Below are 26,323 nucleotides of genomic sequence, written 5' to 3'. Positions count from 1 at the left end.
CTTGAAAGTTTTCAAAACTGAAAAAAGAGAGGCTAAACGAAAACGAAAATGAAAACGAAAACGGAAACTCAACGAAGCATGCGGCAAAAGCTGAGTAAAGCTGGGGTTGAGGGATCCGCTTCCATATTATTTAGGCCTTTAATTAATTTTGGAATTAATTATTCTTCTTTCAGAAAATTGTACTCAGTAATAATTAACTTTCTATTGCGTAGTTTAAATAATATAAAAGAAAGAATGGATGGTGTAATCATTTTTGTAAAAGATGTTTATTACCATTTTTTATTTTATTGTAATTTTAATAATTAGTTTTTATATACATTTTCTTACAGAATTATCGGGCTCTAACCTTTAAAAAATTTTTTTTTTTGAATTTATTTACACCTTATCTTTTAAAACAAAATTATCAACAAAGTCTTGGATCATGTCCACCAAGCGATTTCGGTACAAGTCATCTGTATTGAATGCCTCTAGACAAATCTCGATGCGTTTGTGACTAAAGAAATCACTGAAGCCATCCGCAGAGCTGGTCAATTTCTGGGTGCAGGAAGGTGGGAGAATCACCAAATGGCAGAACAAACAGCTCTCAATCAAGCCAATACTTCGGAATTCCTCCACGGATTCGTAGAAACTCTGCTCCGTCATAAATCGAGCTATATCCATATCAGCTCGCTTAAGGAACTCAGTCATAAAGCGGTAATATTCCGACAGAAGTTCACTAAGATGGGCATCCCTGAATGCCTTCGATGTGGGTATTGTGAGTACGGTCAGGACATCGAGGGCAGGTGGGGCATATCTGGCCAACTGAAAGTCCACAAGGCGACACTGCAGAGGACTTTCCCCATATTTGCCATATTGGAACATTATATTATTGGCCCACAAATCGCCATGGAGTATGGTATTTTGATATACGTCAGAGGTTTTGACGGCCTCGAAAATGTAGGACATCTTTTCAGTGAAGTTCTCCAATATATAGTCCAGCTGTGACTGATATTTCGGTATCAATTTGATGAACTCCTTGATCACCTGGCAGGCATTTTGAAAGTTCACCACTCTCAGATGATCTGCGGTCACATCGCAGGGATAGGCATTCTCCACCACCGATTTTGGCTGCAATTCGGTTAGTTTTTTGCCCGTTCGATGCTCCTGAATAATGGAACCCGCATGCATGGCGGCCAAGGTTTTCAGGCAACAATGGAGCTGTTCGTAGGACAATAAACCATCACGACCGGCACCCATGCGATATCCCTGATCGGCCAGATTCTCGAAGACCAGCAGATTCTTATCCGCATAATAGCACTTGGGCGCCACTTCGGCGCAGGCTTTGTGCAAATCTGGGAGTACGTTCTGGTAGACAGCGATTTCCTTTTGGAAAACACCGAAATCCTCCAGATACTCCATCCGCGAAGCATTTCCCTCAGGAGCCGACTTCGCGAAGAAGGTCAGCTGCTTGATTTCCTCGGGATTGTGGAGCTGAAGAGTGACCTGCAGGTAAAAGTGGCTACCCAAGTATCCAGCCGGTGCATCTGATGTGGGTCTCAATTGATAACTGACTATATCAAATCCAGTGTCAGAATTGGAAACATCCTGATGCAAATAGCGCTGGCACATTCCGCGAATTTCGGTGGGACTCAGTTCTAGTGCGGTAGCCATCTCGAAGTCAACTGTTTGGAGTTCTCAGTATGCCATTAACCTTTTATATACGACATATGCGACTTTCCCTCCAGACCATTGTAAATTGTGTCGAGATAAAGTCCGCAGATACGAAAGTTTGTGCAATACGACACCTATAAAGGGTTAACTGAAATCGCAGGAGGCTTATTTGCTTTTGGCCTAGACGGTGGATCAAAAAATTAGGGGTCAGCTCTTGTGAGTGTGGCAAATCAGGTGTTTACCTGATGAAAGCGAAACGATATTCACGAAATTATTAATTATTTTAAAATCATGTTCTAAATTGAGATGTTTTATAATTACATTTTTGAGCAAATTGTATATCTGAGGACCGTTGATTAAATTTAGAAATCGTTTAAATATTAAAAACAAGTATGTTTTATATTACTATTTGCCAAAAATATATTCTTTGAAGAACATAATTGTTTTTCGAACTATTGACCAGATTCAACTACCATGTATTATTTATATAAATGTATGCTTTACACTTTATAATATTAACCAAATATGCCCCATTTTTCCAAATAATTGTTATCGTATGAGCTTGACTATTCGCTTATCTATTACAATAATTTTAAACTAACCAAAGAGATAATTCTTTGTGCGCAAGCCGCTCGCACTTCCCAGTTGCCAACTAAATGCTAGGATTTATAGGAGATATAACTTAAAAGCTGATGTGGTAAGCTTATCAAATAAATTGTGACTTAAGGCTTTATTTGCATGAGGTAAACAGAGTTTATTTCACCTAAAAAGTAATCTTTTGGTAAATGTTTGTTTAATGCCCGGACACTTGCGTGCTAGAAGTCTGAGAAAATCAGCAGCTGTTGAATTCAAACGAGATGGATAACCAAATTTGGTCATTAATGGGGGATAATAATTTGAGTTTCAGTGGCGAAACAAATTAGTGACAGACTGGACCCCGAAGTGACCGCAACCCAAATGAGATTTAGCCGAATTATAGAGGAGTATCTAAAGAACTCCACTTTGCATGGAGCCCGTTTTATAGTGGACAAGGATGCCAGTTGGATAGAGCGCATCTTTTGGGTTATTTGCCTTGTGGTTTCTTGGTACGCCTCCTGGTTGCTTATCAAAGCCTCGTTGAGTGAGTAACCGGAGATAATGACAAGGTGTTAAATCTTACCAGGTGTTACTTTGATGCCTTTCAGGTGCCTTCGAAAACAATGCCATCAGCTTTGTGGTGGAGAGTTCGTTTCGCGATTGGAACACCAACTTTCCAGCCATTATAGTCTGCGAATCAAAAAATATGGATCGTATACAGGAGGTGGCTGAACAGTAAGTGGTTGTCTAGAATTTCGGGAAAATATTATATATCCATCTGATATTTATTTTTATAATTACTAATTAGACAGTATAAATTTTGGTGAAAAGTTGCCGAATTTTACTATTGGGTTATTAATTCTAAGAACCACAATTTTGCTTGAAATATTCATGATCATAATTTTTTTTAAGACAATAACAAAGCGACTACCTCTTATTCCATAAAATTTTGTTTTATTTAATTTATTTAATTTATTTGTTTTAGTTTGTTTCCCGACGATGGGAAATTTTACTAACAAATTAAAGAAATATATCTTTAAATTGTTTGGAAATACAAAGTTACAGTTTTCTAAAAACATATGTAAGTGCAGAAACAATTTCTTAAACTTCAATTTTACGTATGACAAAATTACGTAGTAAAATAATATATATAATAATTCTAGATTGTGTCCTTAACTGATTCAATTTTGTACACAATCGATATCATTTCTAGACTTTGGGGAGCAGATCACGACTTCACTTTGGAGGAGGTGCTGAGCGAGATTGCATTCTTTCGCGGAGAATCATATCACACAGTGCATGAATGCAGTGGCGAGGAGGTGACTGCCTCATGTTTTTACTCCAATTTCTCGTATTATGCTGAATTAGTTCGGAGCAGTTGTGTGGACTCAATTAGCAAATGTGAGTGGAATAACAAACCATTTGAGTGCTGCAAGTACTTTCATCGCATGGAAACTGAGCTGGGAATCTGCTATGCCATTAATTCGATGCAAGCTGGGTGCGTTTTAAAAATATAACAAAATTTATAATTTATAAATAATACTAATAATAGTTTTATAATTTGATTTACTTTTATAGAAAACCAAAAAGTCCAAAACTAAATATGTTTTCAAATCGTATTAGTGGACCGGGCACTTTGAAAATGGAATTGCATACGGAGGCTACGGTGAGGTTATAATATCTATATAGTTGGATTATTTAAGTTTCTTGTTCAGAGGCTAATTAAAACAAATTAGTGAATAATTTTGTTTTCCTGCATTATTCTAATATTTTATTATTTGGTCAAAATAACTAAGTTTATAAAAAGAACACCGTGTCATAAATAAAAAAACAAAAATGTTTACGAGATTAATTATATGTGAAGCTAAAAACTTTATAACCTAAAAGTGTGCTTTATTTTTTATAAAAGCTCTCGACTTAATTGCAATACTAAGCATTATAAACATGAAATATTTAAATTAAAGGTCTTTATCCTTGGCACTGAGGAGGTGCCCACATTGGTGACCCCTAAAACGGATTTTCTAGTAGTGGGACCCTACATATCCTTTGTGTTAGTATATATGAGAGATATATAATATAAATATTTATTATTACCTAAAATATGAACTTTCAGGCGTTATATCTCGAAGCGCGATATTGAGAACGATGAGGAGATCCGTCAGACGAGTGTGCATCAGAGGAACTGTCGCTTTGCTGATGAAAATATCCTGGATGTGCACAAGTTCTATAGCTATAGTGCCTGTACGGTACAGTGTCGCAAGGATCGGCAGATGGAGTTGTGCAACTGCTCCAGCCACCTGTCCCCCAATTCCCCCGACTGGCAGCTGTGCAACATGGACGGTCTGGAGTGCCTGAATCGCAACTACGAGGACCTCTCGGTGATCATTGCCCAGTGGTCGAAGCGTCGCGGTCGAAAGGGATTGGTCTGCGACTGTCTGCCCTCCTGCACGGAGGTGGACATCACAACGGTCTACGACAGCAAGGAAAATTTGGTGGGCAATCAGAATCCCGTCTCTAGGATCGAGGTGGGTCTCATCGAATTACCCACTGAGCGGTACAAAAGGAACTTGGTACGCGGCAAACTGGATTTGGTGGGTAAGTACATTCGATGATAATAATGTCTTAAGCATTCAGGACTACTTCGCTTCTAGTGTCCATCGGAGGCACAACTGGTCTTTTCGTGGGCGCCAGTCTACTCAGTTTTGTGGAGATTTTTTACTATATCACCATTCGTCCTTATACCACTTATATGAACGAGAAACGTCGCCTAAAGCGTCTGATTTTGCCTGGGAGATCACATTGAATTAAAGTTGCTTACTTCTTTGGAACGATCGAAATGACCATATAAATATTCTTCAATAAATACATAGAAAAAAGTTATGTATTTTGAATTTTTTAGAAAGAATTACATTTTGAGGCAAACATTCAAAATTTTTAATTAAAAAAAATAAACATAATAAACTTTGCGAAGCTCTCTTAAATCTCATGTTTTTGAATATTCCTAAAATACAACATTTTGTATAACGACAAACTTAAAAACTTTAACGTTTTTCTTCTGACTGAACAATAATCAGATGATTTCTAAGTCAACATTTTTATTTTATAAAGCCAAAAGGAGTTTGTTTTTCCGCTGTAAAATAATACTTCCGCATTTTAATCGTCTAAATACTACTACATCAAGAAACGCGCCTTTACCTAAATCTTATCGTTAGATAAGGCTAACAGCTGTTCATTAAAAAAAAAGATCACGTTGTGAGAAAATAAAAACTGAGCAAAATTCTATTTTTGCTCAGTTGTGCACGGCCAACAGTTGCAGCTATAGTTGGCTGAGTGGAAAGTGCCGGAAAATTTGTCTCAGCCCAGTGAGTTTTCTAGAAAAAAGAGAGTGAGAGAGAAGTCGAACGTATACGTAATACGCGCCGTACCTTACGTATACGCAACATAATGCTTTCCCGCAGTGAATGCGAGAAAATCTTGAAAAATGCGCTAAAAAGTGACGAAAAATCCAAACTATTGGACTACCATGTGGCGAGAGACCTCACTGCGATCGGTTATCTGGGGGATTACTATGCACTGACTTTAAGCTATTGCCATGTGAGTATGATCTTTACTTTATAGAGTTTATATCTTCATGATAGGTTAGCTCATGCTTTAAGACCCAATGTTGGTCTCCATAAAAAGATAAAAAAAATAGAAAAATGTGTCTATAATAAATGATAGTGAAAGATAAGTGCTCTTGACTGAATTAAAAAAAAAACATAATTGACTTACTTAGTAGCAGTTGTTGGCGCTAAAAAAAGGAAATAAAAAAAGTTATCGAAAAATTAGTTACTTTCCAAATTGTTAAGGAAAATCTACTTAAAACAATATGTACATTTTCTATAAATTTCTTAATGTTTTTTCCTGGTTAGTAAAAATGAGTTTATATTTAAAAACTAATAGATTTCTGATCAAAAAATAAGTGTTTTAATTGTTTTTTCTGATTAACAAACATACAAATTATTCTATAAACAAATATTTATAGATTTCTTATCAATTTGTTTAGTTACCCTATAGTTAATTTAGTATTTATTTGACAACAATTTGTCAATCTCCTTCCCACTGATTGTTTATTGAAATCAAAAGATAACCATTGTAAAATCCATATAGTCATTTTTTACATATTTTTTACTGCAAATTAACCTAAAAATGTGCTATTTTGTGGCCTACTTTCAGGAGGAAGACGAAGTCGTTCGAGATATTCAACTCTTTGTGAAGGCTATGCCCCAGAACAGTGCTGAATTGGCTAAAGAGGAAATTTTCCAAAAAGAGGCCTGGCTTTACGACACTCTCCTGGGAAAAATGCAAACATTTTGTAAGTAATCTTTAGAAAAAACACTTTAAAAAATAATAATAATAATTACTTTTATAGCCAACATAAAATGGAGCGCGGATTGTGTGTACACTCGTAATGATTTAATGGTCCTGGAGGACATCAAACTGCAGGGTTTCAGAGCAGCTGGCTCCACCGAACTCAATGAGGCTCACATGAAGCAGTTGATCGAATCAGTGGCATCCTTTCATGCTGCTAGTTTGATCTACGAACATCGGACGAAAACCAATATAGGTCAAACCTATGGTGATCATTTGCTGGAGATCACTGTAGCCTCGGAAATAGCCTGGTTCACCACAGGACTCTCGGCTGTCTTGGCCGCCATTCGAAGTCTTCCCCAATATCAGGCAACCGATGAACTATCCTTTATAGATAACAAACTTTTGACCATAGTGGAGGAAATCTACGAGCAGGCTGCTCCCTCGAAAAAGTACAGGAATGTCCTCTGCCATCGCGATCTTTGGGCTGGTAATATTTTCTTTCCCCCCGAAAAAACTGGACCCGCATTGCTAATTGATTTTCAGACCTGCCGCTACACTCCCCCCGCATCGGACTTAAATTTCAGTCTTTACTTGAATTTGGGTTCAAGGGAACGCAAGAAAATGGAGAGGAAATGCATTGATTTGTACCATACACATTTATTGCAGAATCTTTCCGATTTCGGGCTAGAAGAACTAATGATTACCAAATCGGAGCTACTTGAATCCTACGAAGAATTTCGTTTATTTGGCGTGGTTTACAGAGCTGTCGTTGCTACGGTTGTAAAAGTTCCCGCCGAATTTGTGACGAATGATTTTAAATACGTGGATCGCAGCAAAGTGATACTCTCCTATATGAAAACGAACCAAGAGTTCAGGACCCACATGGAGGAGTGCTGTGTGGATGTCATGGAGATGGCCTTGTCCAGGGCAAACGTGTGAACAAATCTCGTTTCTCGTCACTGCCGATAAGAAAATCGGCGATAGCAAGTCATTATAAATAAACCAAAAAATTAAAAACTCATGAGCAAAACTTAAATACTCTTTTATTTGGAAAATTTACGAAACAAAAGTGCAAAATAATTTCAGTTTAAAAAAGAAAATGTTTCAAAATGTATTCAATAATATTTATAATGCCAATATAAAGTTATAAATTTTGATAGCATATATGGTGAGCCTTGACCATAAGATTAAGATTACTTGTTAAATAATATATTTTTGTAAAGTCATCTATACCTCAATATATTTAAGAGTATTTTCTCTCAGTAAAATTTTCAAAGTCAACTGAAAACGAAAACAGTTGCATTCAAACACTCGAGCAGTTCAGTTGTGAAAGTAGAAAATGAGTAAAGACGGCGATAATCCCGTACTAACGCGAAAAAATCGCATGGAATTGTTTACTGCAGAAGAGTGTAAAGAGATTTTAGCAAATTTATTGGCCGATAAGAACGAAAATGGCATGTTAGTAAATTTTGATATAGTGCCGGCCACAGAACATGTGGGTTTTTTGGGAGAATACTTTCATCTGTATCTGCGGTATCAGTTGAAAGATCAGAGTGATATACAAAGTTCTCGTTTGTTTGTCAAGTCGGTGATTTTTCAAAATGCCAATATGGAATTCTATATGGAGAAAATGGGAGTTATTAAAAAGGAAATAAAGCTTTATCAACTGTTGCTTAACGAGTTAAAGAAGTTTTGTAAGTATATAAATAATATATTTTGGTGGCTTAAATAAATATGTTTTTTTCATAAAAAACAGCTCCCCATGTGTGGTGTGCAAAGTGTTATTTCACCCGCGATGATCTGTTTGTAATGCAAAATGTGGAGGACATGGGCTATGTGGCTTTGCCATCGGAAACTCGTTTCCTAAGCGAGAATCAAATAACCCCCATTTTAAAATCCTTGGCCACTTTGCATGCCAGTAGTATTGCCTACGAAAAGCAGCTGGGTAAAACCATAGGAGTGGAGTTGAGAGAGTGGCTCAAGGAAGTCTCTGTGGATCCGGATGTTGAATGGTATACTACGGGCTTAAGGGTAAGGTGTTTTTGAGAAAAAACCCATTCTTTTAAATTCTTATAGTTTTGATTGTAATTTATTTAGGCTGTCTTGGCAGTGGCTGCCACCCATCCTGATGTCTTGGATAATGCACAAGCCCAGGAGTTTATTGCCAAGGATTTACCGAGATGTCTGGACAAGGTCTACTATATGGTTAATCCTTCACCAACTCACCGGAACGTCTTCGTTCATCGCGATGCCTGGGGTGCAAATGTTTTTTATCACAAGGAACAGCCGCAGGAGAAAAGATCTGTTCTGGTCGACTTTCAACTCTGCCGATATGCCCCACCTGCCATGGATTTTCACCTTGCTACCTATTTAAATCTGGAACCCCGAAATCGTAAAATGATGATTGATGGTCTGGCCCAAACTTATTACAATGCATTGACCGATGAACTTCGAGATATGGGCATTGATCCCAATCAGGAACAACTGAGTAAACAGGAGTTTGAGAAATCCCTGAAGGACTTTGCTTTATTCGGAGAGACCTACAATTGCATAGCGGCCACCATACTCCATCTGCCCAAAAATTATTTGAAAAACCTCAAGGATGAACGGCCCGAGGATTTCCATAGGTTCTGCAATGTAGATCGCACGGAAGATGTTCTTCGTTTGATGAAAGAACATTCAGAATTCGCTGATTATATGTATGAATGTGTTGGCGATTTGCTGGCCCTGACATACAAGGAAAACTGATTAAACGACATTGTAGCACTCACTATCTTTTCCTGTTCCCCTGGTTACACTTGGAACCATATCAGTTTGGCCAGTGATTTTTGTTTACCCACCTCTACTCTCCACCCACTGGATTATCTTATCGCTGAAATTTAAGGGGGCCTATGAGTTATTTAATTAGGGTACATGCACTTTTTAGTCCGTTAAGCCATTGTATATGAGCAGTGTTGGAAAAGGTGCATGTTTTTGGATTCTGGGTAAGATACAAGATTTTAAAGAAACTAAGTACCTAGGTATGGTAAAAGGTACACAATTTGTCAAGTATCTGGGAAGGGAAAAAGGTACAAAAACTGTTAAAAAGCAAATTTTTTATAGAATTTTTTAAACATATTTTGGGTCAATTTGTTCTTTACGAAGTTATGATGATATTGTGTATACGCTCTGGCATTTAAGTCTGGTTATAGAAGGTTTCTCCTAGAAACACGAAAAAAGAAACATCTTATATCTTGCATATGCGGTGGAATTAACTTTTCATCAAATTGCTTTGAAATTATGATATTTTTTATTAGCATATTGGCGAAAATAATTAGTTAATACAAATATTTCAGTCCCGAAATACCTAAATAGCAAATTTCTAAAATAAATAAAATGGCTTACCTAGGTACGGTAAAATCGTACTCTCACATTCTTTTACCGGTAGGGTACAAGGTAAAAAAAAGTGGTACCAAGGTAAAAGTATCAAAGTACACCCCAACACCCCCATATAAGAGTCAAAATGCGGTTTCTTTTAAAGGTGCTTAAATACAAAAGAAATACAATTTCTATAGTCCAACTAGAACTCACTAAACAAAAAGCGTCCAAACTTTACGTCAAAGTTGGAAACTTAAGTGTAGAATGGGTCATTCTTTTGTAAGTCAAAAATATTTGGTAAAAAATATGCTCGCATTTTTAATTTTCCTTATGAGATGTCTTGTAAGAAAATATATGGTTCAAAACTGTTATTAAATCTTGCGCAAATCATAACTTAAAGATAATTTTTATTTGCGAAATCCTGTTTAGTTATTTACCGACGAGAATCTGCAAAAAAAAATTTAGATCAATTAAAAATGTTACTTAATAAAAAGTTTTTGGCTTACAAAAAAAGTCCCATAAACAACATTTTCTAGTGTATCAACAACGCTTTATATTTTTGATGATACAAACAGAGAATGCATCTTTAATGTACTTGCTTTTTTAAGTATTTTAATGTCTTATCTCAGATCTTGTTATAAAAGATATATTTGAGAGCCAGTTCTATGGTTTATTGAGTATGTTTTCAGAAGCCAGGCGGATAACATCATTTAATTTTGGACCATGGATCTACTCAGCTCAGAGACTAGTTTGCGTAGAAACGGACGGACAGACGGACGGACAGGCAGACGGACATGGCTAGATCGACTCTGTCATTGATCCTGGTCAAGAATATATATACTTTGTAGGGTTGGAAACGTTTACTTCTACCAGTTACATATTTTCAACGATCACATTATACCCTTTTATTCTATGAGTAAGCGTAGGTGTGTAAAAGGTTTTCGGTTTGTAAAAAAAAAATTACCCGACTACAAGATTTTGTAGTTTATCAACAACGCCATCATATCTTGGATGATAACAAAAAAAGAGAGCAAGTTTAATCTTTTTTCTTTAAAGATAACTTTAATATCTTATCCCAGATAACGATATAAAAGATATATTTGAGAGTCAGCTTCTATGGGTTATTTAGTTAGTTTTCAGAAGCGAAGCGGATAACATCATTCAATTTTGGAAAATGGATCTACTCAGCTCAGAGGAATGTCTACTAATAGCGCAGACAACTCTTCCAGAAGTCAACAAATCCAATCTGATAGTTCTTAGCTCACAACTGGATGCATGTTCCAGTGATTTGATGGGTTACATGGGAGAGTACTATAAGTTCGAATTAGAAGTGGAGGATATAGCGGAGAAGAAAAAATATTGCCTGAAATATTTTATCAAAAGTTTGCCATGCAAAAATGAGCCACAGAGAAAAGAATGCGAACGCAAGGGAGTTTTTAAAAAGGAATCTGCGGTCTACAGCCAGATGTTACCTAAAATACAAAAATACGGTAAAAAGAAGTTATAAGCTTTATATATTTTGTTGATATTTTATTAAAATATATTATATTTTTCAGGCACCAAGAAGCTTTTTCCCGTATGTTATTATAGTCGGAATGATATTCTGGTACTGGAAGATCTTACCCAAAACTATAGGCATCTTAAGACTCCAGAGAGCTATACCATAGATCATTATAAACTGGTTTTGGAGCACTTATCTGAATTGCATGCTGGAAGTATTGCTTGGGAAGAAAAAGAGCATTTAAATATTCAGGAACGTTACAAAGATGTGCTTATAGAGTTGCACTTGGATGCGGATAATTCCTGGTACATTACTGGTCTTAAGGTAAGTTACTTAGTTAATTTATATAGTCAAATTATATTTTAATTTTAAAATAATTTCCTAGGCCATTGTATTTTTAGCAGCCCGACATCCGCAATATCAAACCAAGGAAGCACAGACTTTTATTCAAGAAAAACTCTACAATCTATTAACAAAAGCTGAAGAATTCGTGGCACCCTCAAATACTATTAGAAATGTGCTATGTCATCGCGATACTTGGGATCGTAATATCCTGTACAGCTTTGAGAAAGATTCTTCTTCTATACCCAATGCTTGTTGCATTGTAGATTTTCAACTCACTAAGTACTGTTCGCCCACATTAGATGTCTTATTTCTACTCTATATTGTAGCCTCGGCTGAAGTCAGGAAGGAGATATATGATGAGTGCCTTGAGCACTATTATAAATCCCTAGAATCTCATCTCATCCGACTGGGTTTGGACAAGAATATTATTACTCGAGAGAACTTTTTGCAAGAATGCCAACGAACACGATTAGCTGCCCTGCTTATTTGGGCTCTCACCGAGCCTCAAACCAAAATGTCACCAAGTATCTCGAATAGATTACGATCTGAAGAGCCAGAGAAATTCGACTATTACCTCAACTGCGATCGCAGTGAACTGTTGCTAAGGGTTATGGAGATTCAACCGGGGTACGAGCAGACTATCATGTCGCCTATCAGGGAACTGGTGGATTATCTCATGGAGAATGCAAATTTATATGCCGAGAAAGCTGAAGATAAAAGCGGACTTTAACTTTTAAAAAAAGTAAGTCAAATCGTTCAAGGAATTATTTTTAAGGCTGTGTTGAAATGATTTACACAATCTAAAATATTATCATTACAATGATCAAAGAGTTTTATAAATATAACAAAAATATTTAAAAGTCTTTTTCAATAGCTTAAAATGTACATATATTGGGTTGTATTTTAAAAGCTCGAACCATTTAATTTAAAAAAGACTTTTGTGCTTTTCATCATATTGTTTTTAAAGTTGTGTTCCCTTTAACATTAACTATTTTACGATTTCATTTCGAAAAATTGCATTTTATTTGGAACCTAGTTGTAAAGTGAGAGTCGCCTAGCTAGAATTACATAAATACATGGGTAAATTTTGACAATCAATTTAGCTAGCTAGAAAATTTCAGGCATATGTGGCTCGAAGCAAGATCATCCCGGAGATCATCTGCGTAGCAAGTAAATAGTTTCCTAAGTAGTCGATTTTCAAAGGCGGCAAGCTAATCAGTCCAGCAATCCTCGTCGTCCTCCTCGTCGAAGTCGCGCACATTGAAGTCCTCGTGGAAGAGATCCTCGCCTTCCTCCTCCGAGGACTCCGACTGTCATCTGTGGCCATTGATGCGCTGTGGCAGTCCGACCACGCCCACTCCCTTGGGCGGTCTGGGTATCCGAATGCTGGTCGATGGACCAGCCAAGTTCGAGGTCGATCCCGTAGCTGATCCCCCATTGGTTTTCCCAGAAACACTGGGTATCAGTTGGGCATTCAGCATGGTCGTATGCTCAAAGCAATTGCAGCAGTATTTATCGCATCTGACCACCAGGATGAGTCCTGCCATCATCCAAATGAGCAATCCTGGCCAAGAATGTCTGGCACATTCACTGAACAGGATCACGCCCATCAGCAGCGACATTCCACAGATCACGGGATTCACGTTGATCACACTGCCCGTGTATTTGGGCACAAATCCCATCATAATGGTCACGATCAGGACCCCAATTCCTCCAGTCAAAGCAGCCGGAGCCCAGTGCATCATGAGACCAGCAATGCAGAGTGCAATTCCCAATCCAATGACCACAATGGCGAAAATGGTCACGCGCCAGGAACTCACTGTTGGCACACGTACACTGCGCTCCAAAGGACCTGCTGTGGTTACCTGATATTATAGAAAATAATTCAGATTAATCAAATAAAGCTGTTTAAACCTGATTTTTACCTTGATCTTCTCGCGATACTCGTCCACAATGGCATCGATGTCTGTTGAGGTGTCCGAATCGCTTTTATCAAACTTATCTGGGTACTCAAAGTCAGATGGCTAAAGAAAAATAATTGTTTTATTTATACATTTTGTTAAACAAATCATTTACTTAAGGTTTGCTCTATAGACAAATGTTTCTAACTTTGCAATACTATTATTGTTCTTAACCTGACTTAAATAACACATATTATACATTTTCTAATTAAACTTAATAATTTTAGGTTTTTATTAAACTAAATATGTAACAGCTTAAAGTTATTTGTAAAATGTTGAACAAGTATCCCGCCAACTTCAATATAATATGATGAAATAATAATAAACCAGCAATATAAAGTAAACTTTTGGGAAAGTTTTATGATTTATGTTTTAAGTTAAAATTTATTAATTTTGCAGATTTAAAAAATCATTTTTTCATCCCAAAAAGTGACTCTTTTTTTTAAACCGATGCCATTTTGTTAATATTTGATACTTTTCAAAGATCGTATGTCATTGTAGGGGAAATATATTTTTCTTTTATATATTTCTTGTGCAGTGTGGTTAACTTTTTTTCGAGCCTCTAAAGACAGCCCACAGTCCCGTTATTTCTCAATGTTTTTATAATATATAAACCTTAAATTAAAGTTCAAAACTTTAATTATTATGTGCAAAAATTTCAAAACCTTCTATTAGGTTTTTCCTCACAAACAAATTCCAAAAATTACATATTTTTTCATGGAGTAAACTGGTATAGCCCCTTAAGTAACGCACCCCATAATCAACTTTAATAAATACCCAGCTAGACTCACCGGAGGTTCGCCATCGGACAGAATGGTTGACTCCACATCCCTTCCTTCACGTTGAGGACATGGCGATGTGGGTTCGCCCAGGAGCAGCCACTCCTTCTCCAGCTCCTGTTTGTTTCTGGGCTTCGATTTTGGCTTCTTCAAGCCACCGTGCTTGGGAAGACCGATCTTCCAGAGACTTCTTTTCAAGCGACTCGAACTTGAAGTTGCAGCACTGCTATAACTACTGCTCCTGGCAATCGGTGCTGTGGACAGACGACTGTACGACAGTGAAGACTCGCTGCTCGGAGCCATGAATTTGGGTCTGTATGGGGTATACAGGAGATAGAAGGCCCGCAGGAATGCCCCACCCATATGGCCAGCGGCTAATGTGTAACTGAGATGCTGCAGCGGACAGGCGAAGGCCAACATGGCACACATGCTGCCGGCAATGAAGACGGCCAGCACAGGATTGCCGCTCTCGGAGCTTTCGTAGCTGATCTGCTTGGACAGAATCCGCCACTCCGAGGTGGCCAATCGCACCACAATGCCATAGAGTTCCGGAAAAAGTTCCAGAAATGCCGCCGAACTTGTTAGCAGCAACATACAAGCCGATGCGGGCACTAATTTATGGAAGCCATTCTCATCCAGGATATTGAATAAAGGCACGGCAACATAATCCTCATGGGTTCTGCAAGAAATTATTATAATATAATTAAAAAAATTGATATATATATAATTATTATAAATTTACAAGACCTGACTCCAACATAAAAGTATTTGGAGTATATTATATTTGATAGTTTTAATAGAATTTATAATCATTATTAAATTTATAAACAGAATTTGTTTTATTTTTTACAAAAACTTATACCAACTAAATGTTGAAGTAAATTATTTCTGCCAAATGCTATCATTATTTTTAAGTGTTCTTAGGAAACCCGGGTAAATAAATTTTGTTACGTTATCCAAAGATTAGACTTACTTGTAGTGCACTACTGTGGATAGACAAATTGCTGTTAGCAGCAGCGAAATGCTGACCAATCCCGTGATTAAGGTCGCCGTGAATCGTCCACTTCGATGTTGTTGGGGCCAATCGCTGGGGAAGGAGTACGTGAGTAGGGCAGTGGCCAGGAAGACCTGCAGGTGGTGGTTACAACCAGTTATTAGCCGGATAATGCCTCAAACAGCAGCTAAGCTAATAACAGAAGTTCCCTTAGTCTACAATTTCTGTTTACTCCATACAAAACTGTTTTGTTATCGAAACAGGGTAGTATACATTTTATACAAAGTGTATCAAATATATTATATATTTTCTTAACAAGTAACCAAAAATATAAAATGGTATGGTATGATATACATATTTAAATACTTAAAAAATGTTGTTGTTGAAAGACGATTAAATATTTGTTTTAAATATTTAAACTAAAACACATACACCTCTTTGCATCTTTGGTTAGCCCCTAAATCAATAATGTTTTGAATTTATAGAAATCTGTATTTGTTGAAAATTACATTTATCTTTAAAATTCAAATACACAAACTTATAGTTTTATTATTCTGTTTCACTTTAAACTTTTTCCAAAAACAAGCAAGGGCTTTCCAATCAAGAATTCAAGAGTATTTCCAAATGCGGCTCAATAGGAAACCACCTTTCTGCCGAGTTTTTGCTGTCTGACTGGTGGCTTTCCACCGAGGAATGCCGGTGAAAAGGGGCAAAAAAAAAACAAAAAACGAAACGCGCCAGTACGTGTCATAATCAAAAGCCCGTATCCTGTGGCTTCAGCTGCGGTCACGCAATTGTTCCCAGTCACGACAGCGAAAATCGATGGGACTCAGCAAACAAACAAACAAACAAAAAAAAAGGGAAATCCGCTGAACAAAAAAACTCAAACTGGCACAGTGCACTGACCCAATAACGAAGTTCCCGATCGGATTGGGGGGTCTAGCTATATTGCGTCCACTTACACTGCTAAGTCCATCGGGCTGGAACTTGTTCTCCGTAGTCCAGGCCAACATGTCGCCCCGCCACCAGCCGACGGCGCTCAAAATCGCATTCAAGCCGAACATGCCAAGTGTCAGGATGAGGCTAAAGGCCCTCGAGTGCTGTGAATACGTTAATGCTGTGAGTGGGTGTCGAGGATAAGTGGCTGGATTTTTGAGTACCCACCTCCAGGCCCAGCATGAACATCCCAGTGACGAGGAAGACAACCGAGACGCCAAGAACATCCGGCCACGGCTCATTCGCTGGTGCATTGCGGCCTGAAAGTAGACAATATTATATTTCCATTTCGGCTTATACAGTTCGGGACGAAATATTGAGCATATATTTACTGCGCGCATGAAAAATAAATAAATAAAAATCAAAAATAAAATTAAACAAAATAAATTAATAATACATGAAAAAGAACTGCAATGTTAAAACATGTTAAATAATTGAGTTATAAAAAATATGTATTTAAAGATTTAAAAAAATGCTTTTTCTTTGAACTATTTTTAGTTTGTCTTATGATAGATACAATTCATTTTTTATTTGGTTAATAGTAATTATATCTAGTACCATCACTTGGGTAAAATATAATTCAAATTTGCCTTTAAGAGTATTTTTAAGTATTTTCAAAATTGCTTTTTCCTTGAACTATTTTTTTGTTGTCCGGTGATAGTTTGTTTTAGTAAACAGTATTAATAATTGTAGTAGCTAAACGACCTGGGATATGGCAAAAAAAAATAAGGAATCTTTTACCATAGTAAATAGTTTTGCTGAAATCTTCAAGGTTAGACACTATTTTCAAAAGTACAAGAAATAATAAGGTTTGTTTTTAGTGACTAAGTTGTAAACTATTTCTTGCTAAGCAGCAGATGTTTTTTTATATTTTAAACATTATTTATTATCTGACTTTAAAATACTGAATACTGACTCCAAGCTTTATATTTTACATTTAAGGTTTTATTATTAATTGTAAGTATTTATTTAAAAATTCGTTTTAAAGAATAAATAAATATTTTGCTCTGTAATTTTGTAATTTTGTAAAATATAACTACTACTCACCCAATATAAGGATCCTGGCCAGACCACCGGTCATGGCATCTAGACAGGCGCTGAGAGTCCTTGCAAGGGCAGCACAGGCACACATGGCGGCCAGGGCATCCAGCCAGGTGGCCAAAAACAAACAGCCAAAGTCAAATTTATTCGTGGCCCTCACATAGGCCATTTGTAGGCTGCGAAGACTCGTTTTGCAACGGGCTGAAATACGGAGCCTTAGTTTTTATAATATTAATGAAATTGTGTTTCATGTAAGCCCCCAACCTGACATCGTTCCATAGATGGTGGCCAAGAAGACGGCAACCAGCAGGCTCGGAGCGGATGCCTCATTGTACACAATCAGATACGAAACCACCGAGGTTCCCAGGGCCAAACGGGCGCCACTCCCACTGCAGAGGACGTCCAGCAGGCTGCAAGGATAAAGGATTTAAAGGACGCAATGGGGAGAATTAAATTAAATTGCCTTGGAGAAACTGCCCTAATGAATACAAAATTGTCGAAATTAGGTTGCAGCTTTTCACGTTCTTATTGTGTCTTAACTTTCGCAGTTAAAATATATGTAAGCGGTCAGAATACCAAGCGGTTTTGCTTATTCAACTTGGGGTCTTAATGAGCATTTTATTTGAGAGTTTATATGCACATTTAAATTAGACTCTGAGCCATTTTTTTGAGTGTCCACTTACTTTATTTCCAGGAACAAACAAATATTATTAGATCAAAGTTCGCAGAGCTCGTATATTTTTCTGTGGTTGTTTAGTATACAATAGAAAATATTAAGTTTTAATATTCCAATTAACCTTTGGAAAGAAAATGTGTATGCAAATTATTCTATTCTAGCAAATCTTTTTAAGAAGAGTAATTAAATTAAAAAACTTAAGTAACTTAAGTACTTATGCTGATTAAAACAACTTTTTTGTTTTGATCCAAAAAAAAAACTAAAGTCGAAAGTGCATTTTCCTGAATAACCAAACCGACGTAATGGCTCTGTCACCTTGCCAGGACATGACTTTTGTGGTTGGACACCCATACAAATGCCCGAATGTAACGCCCACACAACCTCAGCTGTAACCACAACCACGTGTACAAACACACTTTTTTTTGCATGAACATTTTTTGGCGCCAAGCCGACAATGCCAGAGATTACACTCAGAATAAATTGCTTACATCAGGTTTGGCATTTGCAAATATACTGATATTTTAAAACTATTTCTTTAGCGTTTTATGTGATGTACAATGTAAACTCAAGTGATTTTTAATATAAAAAAAAAAAACAAAACAAATAAAAACTTTAGAGAAATTCTATTCCCTGTTATTGTAAAATGTAACATTCATTTTAGGCTACTAATTTATTTACATTTTTTTTGTCAGTGTAAAAAAGGATGAGGGAAAGTGGTAAAAGGAGACTGCGAGTTGTTTGCTCTGTGTGGCTTTGGCAACTGTCAGATGCCATGAGTCATAAACAGGGGTTATCCTCTTACGACGCCATGGAAATTGAGCTCCCACAGCAAGCCATCCATTTTCCCACTTTCTCTGGCCAATTTTCTGCTGATTGCAATTATGTTCGTGCATATTTAAAGCAGCTCGATTATCCTAATTAGATGACTATTTGTTGGAAGGCTCCCTGATATCTAACTTTGGCCTTGCTGCGTTTTAGGAGGTAATATTACAGGGTGGCAGCGAATTATACTTTCCCTTTTTGTAGTTTGACTCTATTTTTAGTCGCAAATAGAGCAAACTATGACAAAAGTAAATAAATAAATAAATAACACAACACGACGCCTCAATTTGCCTGTCTTTTTTATTTTGTCTCTGCATGTGTGGGATTTCAGATAATAAAACGCATGGCTAGCAAGCTAAGAGAAATGATAAAATCAAACAAGTTTGTTGTGTTGAAATGGGAGAACCCCAATGCATCATGATGAAATTGTTACAAAACAAGAATAATTGTTAAATTGCCGGATATTTTGAAACTTTAATTGAGAATGGTCAAATTTAGCAAAAAACAATTAACATGTATAAAAATTAGTTAAGCACTTCTAAGAAAACATTTATGTTAATTTTAATCAAATTAATAAAGAAAAAAAATAGAAGAAAAATGCATTAACCTTATAAACATATTTCAATAATTATAAATTGTGTAAATTATTTGTAACGAAAAGTCAAAATGTGTTTTTCAAGTTATTTAAGTTAACACATAATAAAGTTAGTTTGTATGTGCCACCATCTGTTCCTAAAATGTAGTAAGCCAAACACAATCATATTAAGTATACGCATTGTGGGCGACCAATTCTATGGGCCAAGGCAACAAATTGTGAGAATGGCAGTCAGTGTGACGCCGCCAGGAGAATAACAAAAAGAAAAGCAAAAAGCAGACAGTAGACAAACAAAACAAGAAGAAGGAGTAAAAAGAACGAGGCGAATACTCACACATTGCAATCAAAAATCAATTTATTGATTACACTACAAATATCAGACATAACGACTTTCTGATATCGTCGAAATGGTTGTCTATTATATGCCAAATCTATATATATATATATGAAATGAATGAATATGGCTAGAGTCCTACCTGCCACTCGACATGATTGTTGCTTTTGTTGTTGGTGTACCTAACGCTTTTGTGGCTTTCCCTCGCCTGGCAATTGGCCAGGTTCAAAATGTGATTTGTTGGTCGTTTTTTGGCAGAACGCGGCCAACAGTGGCTGGCATTTTTAGCTCGAGCAGTGATCTTTTAATATATATTTTTTATTCAATTCTTTGACACTTGACACTTGAGCTTTGGCCCTCAATTAGCCTAGACGTTCGAGTGGTATTTCTGCTCCTTGACACGTAACCTGGGAAAATATGTGCGAAAATTCGAAGGTAACGCGTAACCGCTCGCTTATATTGGCCGCAATCCACTGACTGCTCATTTGAAGCTTTTCCTTCGCCGCCCAATAAGCTTTCACCCGATTCCCTTGGACAGCTGTCCGCCGGATTCAGAATCGAAATCGGAATCGGATTACGATTCGGATTCGGATTCGGAACGAGAACCGTCCTGCGCAGTGAGCATTGTTTACGTTTACAGTTGGTTGGCCTGCCTTCTGCTCTTTGGTGGGAAAATGGGAAAATGTGGGCTGGGTGAGGTGGAAAATCAGGAGGGTCATTGCTTTTGATGCTCCTCAAGTGCCGCCCAAGTGCAATCTCTTTGCAAAGCTAATGCATTTTATTTTTGCATTGGCTGCATTTACGTTTTTTAACAAGGTCCTTGAAATCTGGGTTTTAACTGCAAAAACTATTGCAAAGTAAATTGTATCGCCTGAAAGCTGTGAATTTCTATCTGATAAAATCTAGGACAGGTGTTGGATTATGGCTTAATTTATACAAATAAAAAACGGAATACTAAAATATAAGCTAATAAGCCGTACACCTTTAACCTTAAAATTTATAATTATGGCGCCTTATTCTATTATTAACTGGACTCAGCTGGAAAATCTGGTTATTATTTTTTGGAAATATATTTTAGTCTAGGCAACTTGTTCATTATTACTTTTTGAACTTCTCTTTAAATTATTCAAACAACACTGAATTTCGAGTCACGACAAAAAATATCAATGTATAAAAATGTACAGTTTTGATAAAACAAACAAAAGCTTAATAAGTAAATAAAAACAGAATCTCAAAATCATTTACAATTCTTAATTGGCAATATTTGACAATACTAAACACTTAAGCTTGTTTACCTAGTTGTCTTCCCTGTTCAATAATAATTAGCATTTCACACATCTCTGTCATAAAGTCAATTCAAACATGACTGTTTTTAAGGTCATTAAAAACATCATTAAGATGTCTATTTTTGATTAAACATTACAAATAATTACGGAAGTAAGTAGGTAAGAAGTTTCTTATAATTGAATGATTTGGTCAATAAAAATAACAACTCTATAAATATCAGTTTGATATAAGATTTTTCTAGAACACATTTATAAACCAAGCGTATGAAGCAAATTGAAAACAAAAAGTAAACTGAACATGAATACTGTTTATCTAATGAAAACAAATTTTGAATCATCAATTAACAATAATTGGCATTTATTAAAGCTTAGGTATTATTTTCCAATGTTTTCTCTGTTAAATAATAATTTTCACACCTACAACAATTAAGTTTTCACTCTTCCGTAAAAATTTTAAACGAAACGGCTTTTAAAGTCAACTAACACACAAATTTAAAAGCCTTTATTGTCAATAAATTTAAAAGAATAGTCATTAATAAAGGTGTTGGTGAAATAACGATTTTAAAGTTTCTATTGAACCTTGAAGATACTTAAAGTATTACAATCTAATGTTATAACACTTTAATGACCGATTTCTTCTTTGTTAAATAAAAACTTGCATTCGATTGACTTAATTCAACAATAGCCGAAAGAATATTATATCAAAAGTTGTTAGATTTGGCATTTATCCGAAAATATGACCTTGACTTGTGCAAATTACTCCCGCAAGATGTGCTAAAACTTGAAACAAACAAATACGAGAAGCAGCCAAAATAAACAGTTAAGAAGGCAATCAAGCCTGACCGGAGACCTTGTGGCAATCAAAGAGATAAATAGACAGATAAAGCCATAGAATAGCATCCTATCGAGAGTGTTCTATTTTCTGCGAAAGGGTAAATTTTAGATGGGGTTTTGTCTAGAATGAAACGGGTTTTTTGGGGGCACTCAAACGGAAAACAATGGCCATAAAAAGCAAAACAATAAAAGCCAAACTATCTTAACTTATAACTGGCCATTTAATTCGAACGGAACGTGTGCACTTCAGCAAAGTAGCTCGGGAGTTTTATAGAGGCTGCCCTCATCAAATCAACGACTCCGAAGAGCGACCTTCTGACCAAAATAGTCAGTTATGTTTGTTTACTATTTCAACAAAATAAAAAATTGTTTCTTTCACTGTGGTTAAGGTTAACTTGTCAGGTTTATAAATAAACTTTTGGTGAAATTTATAGATATTTAAAGCCGCCTTCACTTCAATGATTGAGCCAACATGTGTAGGCAATTTTTTTTATTTTTATTCATTGTATATATTGAGTAAGAAATCTTCAGCCCTTCCATAATGATGCATCGATTTTCTTACAACATTTTACACAGTTTTTGGGCATGAGAGATGCTCATGATATGGCTTTATAGCATTTATGTTAATTGAAATCAAAGCCAGAAACAATATAATCAAAATTCAATGTCATTTCGGCTTCACACATTTAGTTTTTTTTTTTTGTCTTTTTTCTTCTATGGGTTTTGGGAATGTGGCTCTATGAAGTCGGAAGTTGTTGGTCAGGTTTACAAATAACTATTTATTAAATTATGAGTTGCTATGGCAGACCAATGGCTAAAAGAATCATCGAGTTGACTGTTTCTGATGTATTTCATATTATACAAGTATGTTGACGTAGTAATTAACATATAAACGTTAACATTTTAATTCTAATGAGTCATTTTCGTATGCTAGTTAAAATATTTAAGCAAATGAATATAAACCAATTTTATAAATAAAAAAATACAAAAATACATGAAAAATGTATTAAAAAGTGAATTTCTTTAACTTATTATTGTATGTTAAAAGAAATTAGTTTCTTTATTATGCATATAGTGTTTTTTTATTGTATTGATTTTTTAAGAAAAAAAAAACTCTGAAAATCAATTGCAAACAATGATATTAATGTGTCTGATATAATCGTTAAAAATATAAAAATCCCACAAAGCAAGTGAAAATTTGTTTCTCAAACAATAGAACCAGATTGGTTCGGATACCCAAATCGAAAGAATTCTACAAACTCCACAACGCAATTCTCAAGAAGTGAAATAACAAGTTATTCTTAACGAGAATCCCCCCAAGCGTTTCAAATCCGCAAATATCAAAGAAATATCAAACACTTCAAGGGGTAAGAAACGCAATTAGCACATCGCAAATGAGATTCCCAAGACTCGGACATAAATGTTTACGGTAGCCGATCGATGGCCTTGACGCTTTTTGATTTTTGGCAATAATTATCGTGCTCCTTATTGTTGTCAGATAAATCATAATTAATAATACGCACAGCCTAGGCAGTTCTTACCAAATGGGCTATCATCAAGCATAGGAAATATGAGCAAATAATGTCCAAGTCATCGGACAAACACATGGCTTAAAACACGTTCGTTTTCTCATTTTTTTACGGACCTCAGCCGGAAGTAAGATGTTAAAACCAGAATTCTGATAGGAAGTAAAATAGGTTAACGTTCAGATTGGCGCTTAGCTTTATAGACTCAACTTTGTGCTGGTTCTAACGGGTTTTTTTTTTTGGCGAAGGCTACCAGTTGATTCATTTGCGATTGTCTGCCTCTATAATGGAGTTCTTTTGGCCAAAACAATCTCCGTGTTTTCGGGCTCGGATTCATTCGGCCAGAGTTCAGCTTATTTTTGTCGATCGGTCAACAGGGCACGAGGTTAAATTCTCGCAAAAGGAAATAGCTACCTTTTAACATGTGCCGAGATCTGTTCGCTTTTGATTGCTTAGAACATATAGAATTTGGTTGTTTTGCGTTTAATTATTGCGGAAATTGGCGAACGATAAATTGTGGCGAAACGTTTGAAAAAGGGGGGACAATTATTTTTCCAGTGAAGCAGTAAATCTTGAATTGATAAAATGTTTCCACATTGTTATTGTGGTATAGGATTTTGAGAGATTACTTTTTGTTAAAATAATGGCTATTTTCGAAAGTGGTGGTTTTAAAAATATAAGCATGTAATCGTTGTTAAGTTTAATTAGAGTTCATATTTATTTTGTGGTATAAGATATAGTTAATTATATTTTATCTATCTTATTTAATTGTCGTATAGTTTTTAAATGTATTATTTTATTGTCTTATTATCCATATTTAAAATAAATTGCATTTTTATTGTCTTATTAACCATATTTAAAATCAAAATTGAATTTTAATGAAAAACAAAAAACTTTTTAATTGGTAATATTGGGTAACTCTGGTCAACAGCTGTGAGTAACTCTTGACTGTCACTCTCTAAATCTCCGAAAATTTCTCTCTCGCCAAAACAACCACTGAAAACTGTGAAATCAACAGGAACAGCTGAGTATGCCGCCTTTTTTGCTCCTGTCATCCAGCCCCCTTTATCCCCCATTTTTTCTCTCACTGCGCCTGCGTCACAAATGTCAAAAGAGACACGAAATGGGAAACGAAGCTGAAGCAAAAAGCAGTCGAAAAATATAAATAACCATAAAAATAAAACGAACCAGACACAAAAAGAATGCTCGAAGATCCAAGTAAATCAATTTGCATATTTTGGTAATTAATCGATTAAGTAAACGCCGGCTAACCCGAAAATCGCTATATAAAATACCGATATAAACGTAAATTTGTGTGAAATAAAGCGCAGGTGAAATAATTGCAGCTAAATAGATTTTGAAAATAATAGAAAGTGAAATAAATTATGGCGAAATTCTTTTGTTTTTGTGCATAACATGTGCTCTACAAATGGCCTTAAACATTTTTATCAGTTTTTTGACCCGCAATACTTCGAGTTAAAAATGCAAATTAAAAACTAAAAAACGCACGTATACAAAACAAACGATATCAAGTCAAATAACTAAAATTTGCTTATTATGCAATCTGAAGATGTGACGAAATCGTTAAGAATTGCCGGCCAAATATTATTTCAATTGATTAACATAACCAGTTTTCAATGCGAAAACATCGAAAAAAAAACAATCAAGTCCAAATTAATGGCTGGGTGTGTTTGTGTGTTTCTGTGTGAAAGAGGAACGAGAAGGAAAGAGAGTACAAAGTGCATTGTGATGTTGACAACCAGTAAAGAGGATACAAGATGACCAAAATTGCATTTAACCAAATTTACGTTCATCCGACTTTCATCTGATTCACAAATAAAATAATCTGATGGGGATTTGAGGGGAAAGTGGACAGTAGTATTCGGAAGTTAAGGGCGATTTTTATTATAATGATGATTTACTACGTTAATTGACTTTTCTTTTTATGCTCATCAAGTAAAAGAGGAAAGTGTTAATAATTATCCCTTTTTTGGAAGTAATTATAAATGATATTTTTAAAAAATAGTACGATGGTTTTTTGTTAATTTGAACATAAGGTTACGGCAAAGCTTTATAAAGCCGTTAAGACATTTTGGTGTACTTTTGATCAGCGTGCCTTTCTTTAAAAGTATATTTTGTGATTTCAAAAAATTAATATGTGTACATTCACATCTTCATACCTTCGAGTAAGTAAATTAAGTAAGTCAAAATATAAATCTCCTAAAAAGACTTTTTAACTATTATGAAGTTAAAGGACGTTCAGTCAACTTACATTTGTAATTAAAGAGACAAAGAAAAATGCATTATTCGAGGTGTCATAACCTTTAAATTTTTCATTATGCATTTTCACGATGTTCTTTTATTGCAAGTAGTAAGCTTATACAAAAAGCAGCATAAATCTCAATTTGTTGCTTAGCAAACAGCCCTTTTAAGAAAAAAGCAATATAAACACAATCATCTGGAGAAATGTGTTCATTAAAAGTTTTGATGCACTTTGAACTCTCCCCACATATTTTTCTTTTTTATCTGATTGTTTTATGAATAAATGACTAAACCAGTGATTGCGTTCACTCATCCCAAGTTTTTTTTAACGAAATAATTAACGAGTTAGCCACCCAAGCCAGCAGTAAAATAATTTTTACAATTCATAACGCTAATTAGTCATGTTCACGCCGTCCTTCTAATGCAGCAGGTGAT

General features: G+C 35.7%; 6 protein-coding genes across 8 annotated transcripts; 4 read left to right on the top strand and 2 right to left on the bottom strand.

Annotated features, from left to right (window-relative positions):
* Positions 1 to 250: 250 nt before the first annotated feature.
* Positions 251 to 1,660, bottom strand: LOC108141697. Its single transcript, XM_017265180.2, has one exon. The coding sequence runs from the start codon at positions 1,648 to 1,650 to the stop codon at positions 376 to 378; it is 1,275 nt and encodes a 424-aa protein (XP_017120669.1). The 5' UTR covers positions 1,651 to 1,660; the 3' UTR covers positions 251 to 375.
* Positions 1,661 to 2,580: 920 nt separating this feature from the next.
* On the top strand, positions 2,581 to 5,061 carry LOC108141770 (sodium channel protein Nach). Its single transcript, XM_017265268.2, has 7 exons — positions 2,581 to 2,770; positions 2,835 to 2,961; positions 3,440 to 3,724; positions 3,805 to 3,892; positions 4,191 to 4,276; positions 4,340 to 4,821; positions 4,878 to 5,061. Exons 1-7 carry the CDS (start codon positions 2,608 to 2,610, stop codon positions 5,027 to 5,029), a joined length of 1,383 nt encoding a protein of 460 aa, XP_017120757.1. The 5' UTR covers positions 2,581 to 2,607; the 3' UTR covers positions 5,030 to 5,061.
* A 473-nt stretch (positions 5,062 to 5,534) lies between these two features.
* LOC108141731 lies at positions 5,535 to 7,586 on the top strand. 2 transcript variants are annotated; one of them, XM_017265225.1, is made up of 4 exons: positions 5,535 to 5,820; positions 6,442 to 6,580; positions 6,638 to 7,066; positions 7,123 to 7,316. In XM_017265225.1, exons 1-4 carry the CDS (start codon positions 5,671 to 5,673, stop codon positions 7,218 to 7,220), a joined length of 816 nt encoding a protein of 271 aa, XP_017120714.1. In that variant the 5' UTR covers positions 5,535 to 5,670; the 3' UTR covers positions 7,221 to 7,316. The 2 variants fall into 2 exon arrangements, with proteins under 2 accessions (XP_017120714.1, XP_017120713.1); XM_017265224.2 differs by having other exon boundaries at positions 6,638 to 7,586.
* Positions 7,587 to 7,890: 304 nt separating this feature from the next.
* On the top strand, positions 7,891 to 10,047 carry LOC108141722. Its single transcript, XM_017265215.2, has 3 exons — positions 7,891 to 8,273; positions 8,336 to 8,610; positions 8,677 to 10,047. The coding sequence occupies exons 1-3, from the start codon at positions 7,919 to 7,921 to the stop codon at positions 9,325 to 9,327; spliced, it is 1,281 nt and encodes a 426-aa protein (XP_017120704.1). The 5' UTR covers positions 7,891 to 7,918; the 3' UTR covers positions 9,328 to 10,047.
* Positions 10,048 to 10,758: 711 nt separating this feature from the next.
* Positions 10,759 to 12,628, top strand: LOC108141739. The gene is made up of 3 exons (XM_017265232.2): positions 10,759 to 11,426; positions 11,493 to 11,761; positions 11,823 to 12,628. The coding sequence occupies exons 1-3, from the start codon at positions 11,111 to 11,113 to the stop codon at positions 12,510 to 12,512; spliced, it is 1,275 nt and encodes a 424-aa protein (XP_017120721.1). The 5' UTR covers positions 10,759 to 11,110; the 3' UTR covers positions 12,513 to 12,628.
* A 72-nt stretch (positions 12,629 to 12,700) lies between these two features.
* Positions 12,701 to 20,439, bottom strand: LOC108142075. 2 transcript variants are annotated; one of them, XM_017265762.2, is made up of 9 exons: positions 20,123 to 20,439; positions 17,818 to 17,963; positions 17,560 to 17,754; positions 16,681 to 16,772; positions 16,479 to 16,616; positions 15,496 to 15,650; positions 14,535 to 15,201; positions 13,708 to 13,806; positions 12,701 to 13,647 (listed from the first exon to the last, which is right to left on the bottom strand). In XM_017265762.2, exons 1-9 carry the CDS (start codon positions 20,134 to 20,136, stop codon positions 13,096 to 13,098), a joined length of 2,058 nt encoding a protein of 685 aa, XP_017121251.1. In that variant the 5' UTR covers positions 20,137 to 20,439; the 3' UTR covers positions 12,701 to 13,095. The 2 variants fall into 2 exon arrangements, with proteins under 2 accessions (XP_017121251.1, XP_017121250.1); XM_017265761.2 differs by lacking the exon at positions 20,123 to 20,439 and adding an exon at positions 19,981 to 20,031.
* Between the last annotated feature and the right edge of the window lie 5,884 nt (positions 20,440 to 26,323).

Source organism: Drosophila elegans, unplaced genomic scaffold (genome assembly GCF_018152505.1).
Source record: "Drosophila elegans isolate 14027-0461.03 unplaced genomic scaffold, ASM1815250v1 contig_814, whole genome shotgun sequence".
In the NCBI taxonomy this organism is placed as follows: Eukaryota; Metazoa; Arthropoda; class Insecta; order Diptera; family Drosophilidae; genus Drosophila; species Drosophila elegans.
The sequence above is the reverse complement of the archived record's forward strand: the minus strand, read 5'-3'. Positions and strand labels throughout refer to the sequence as shown.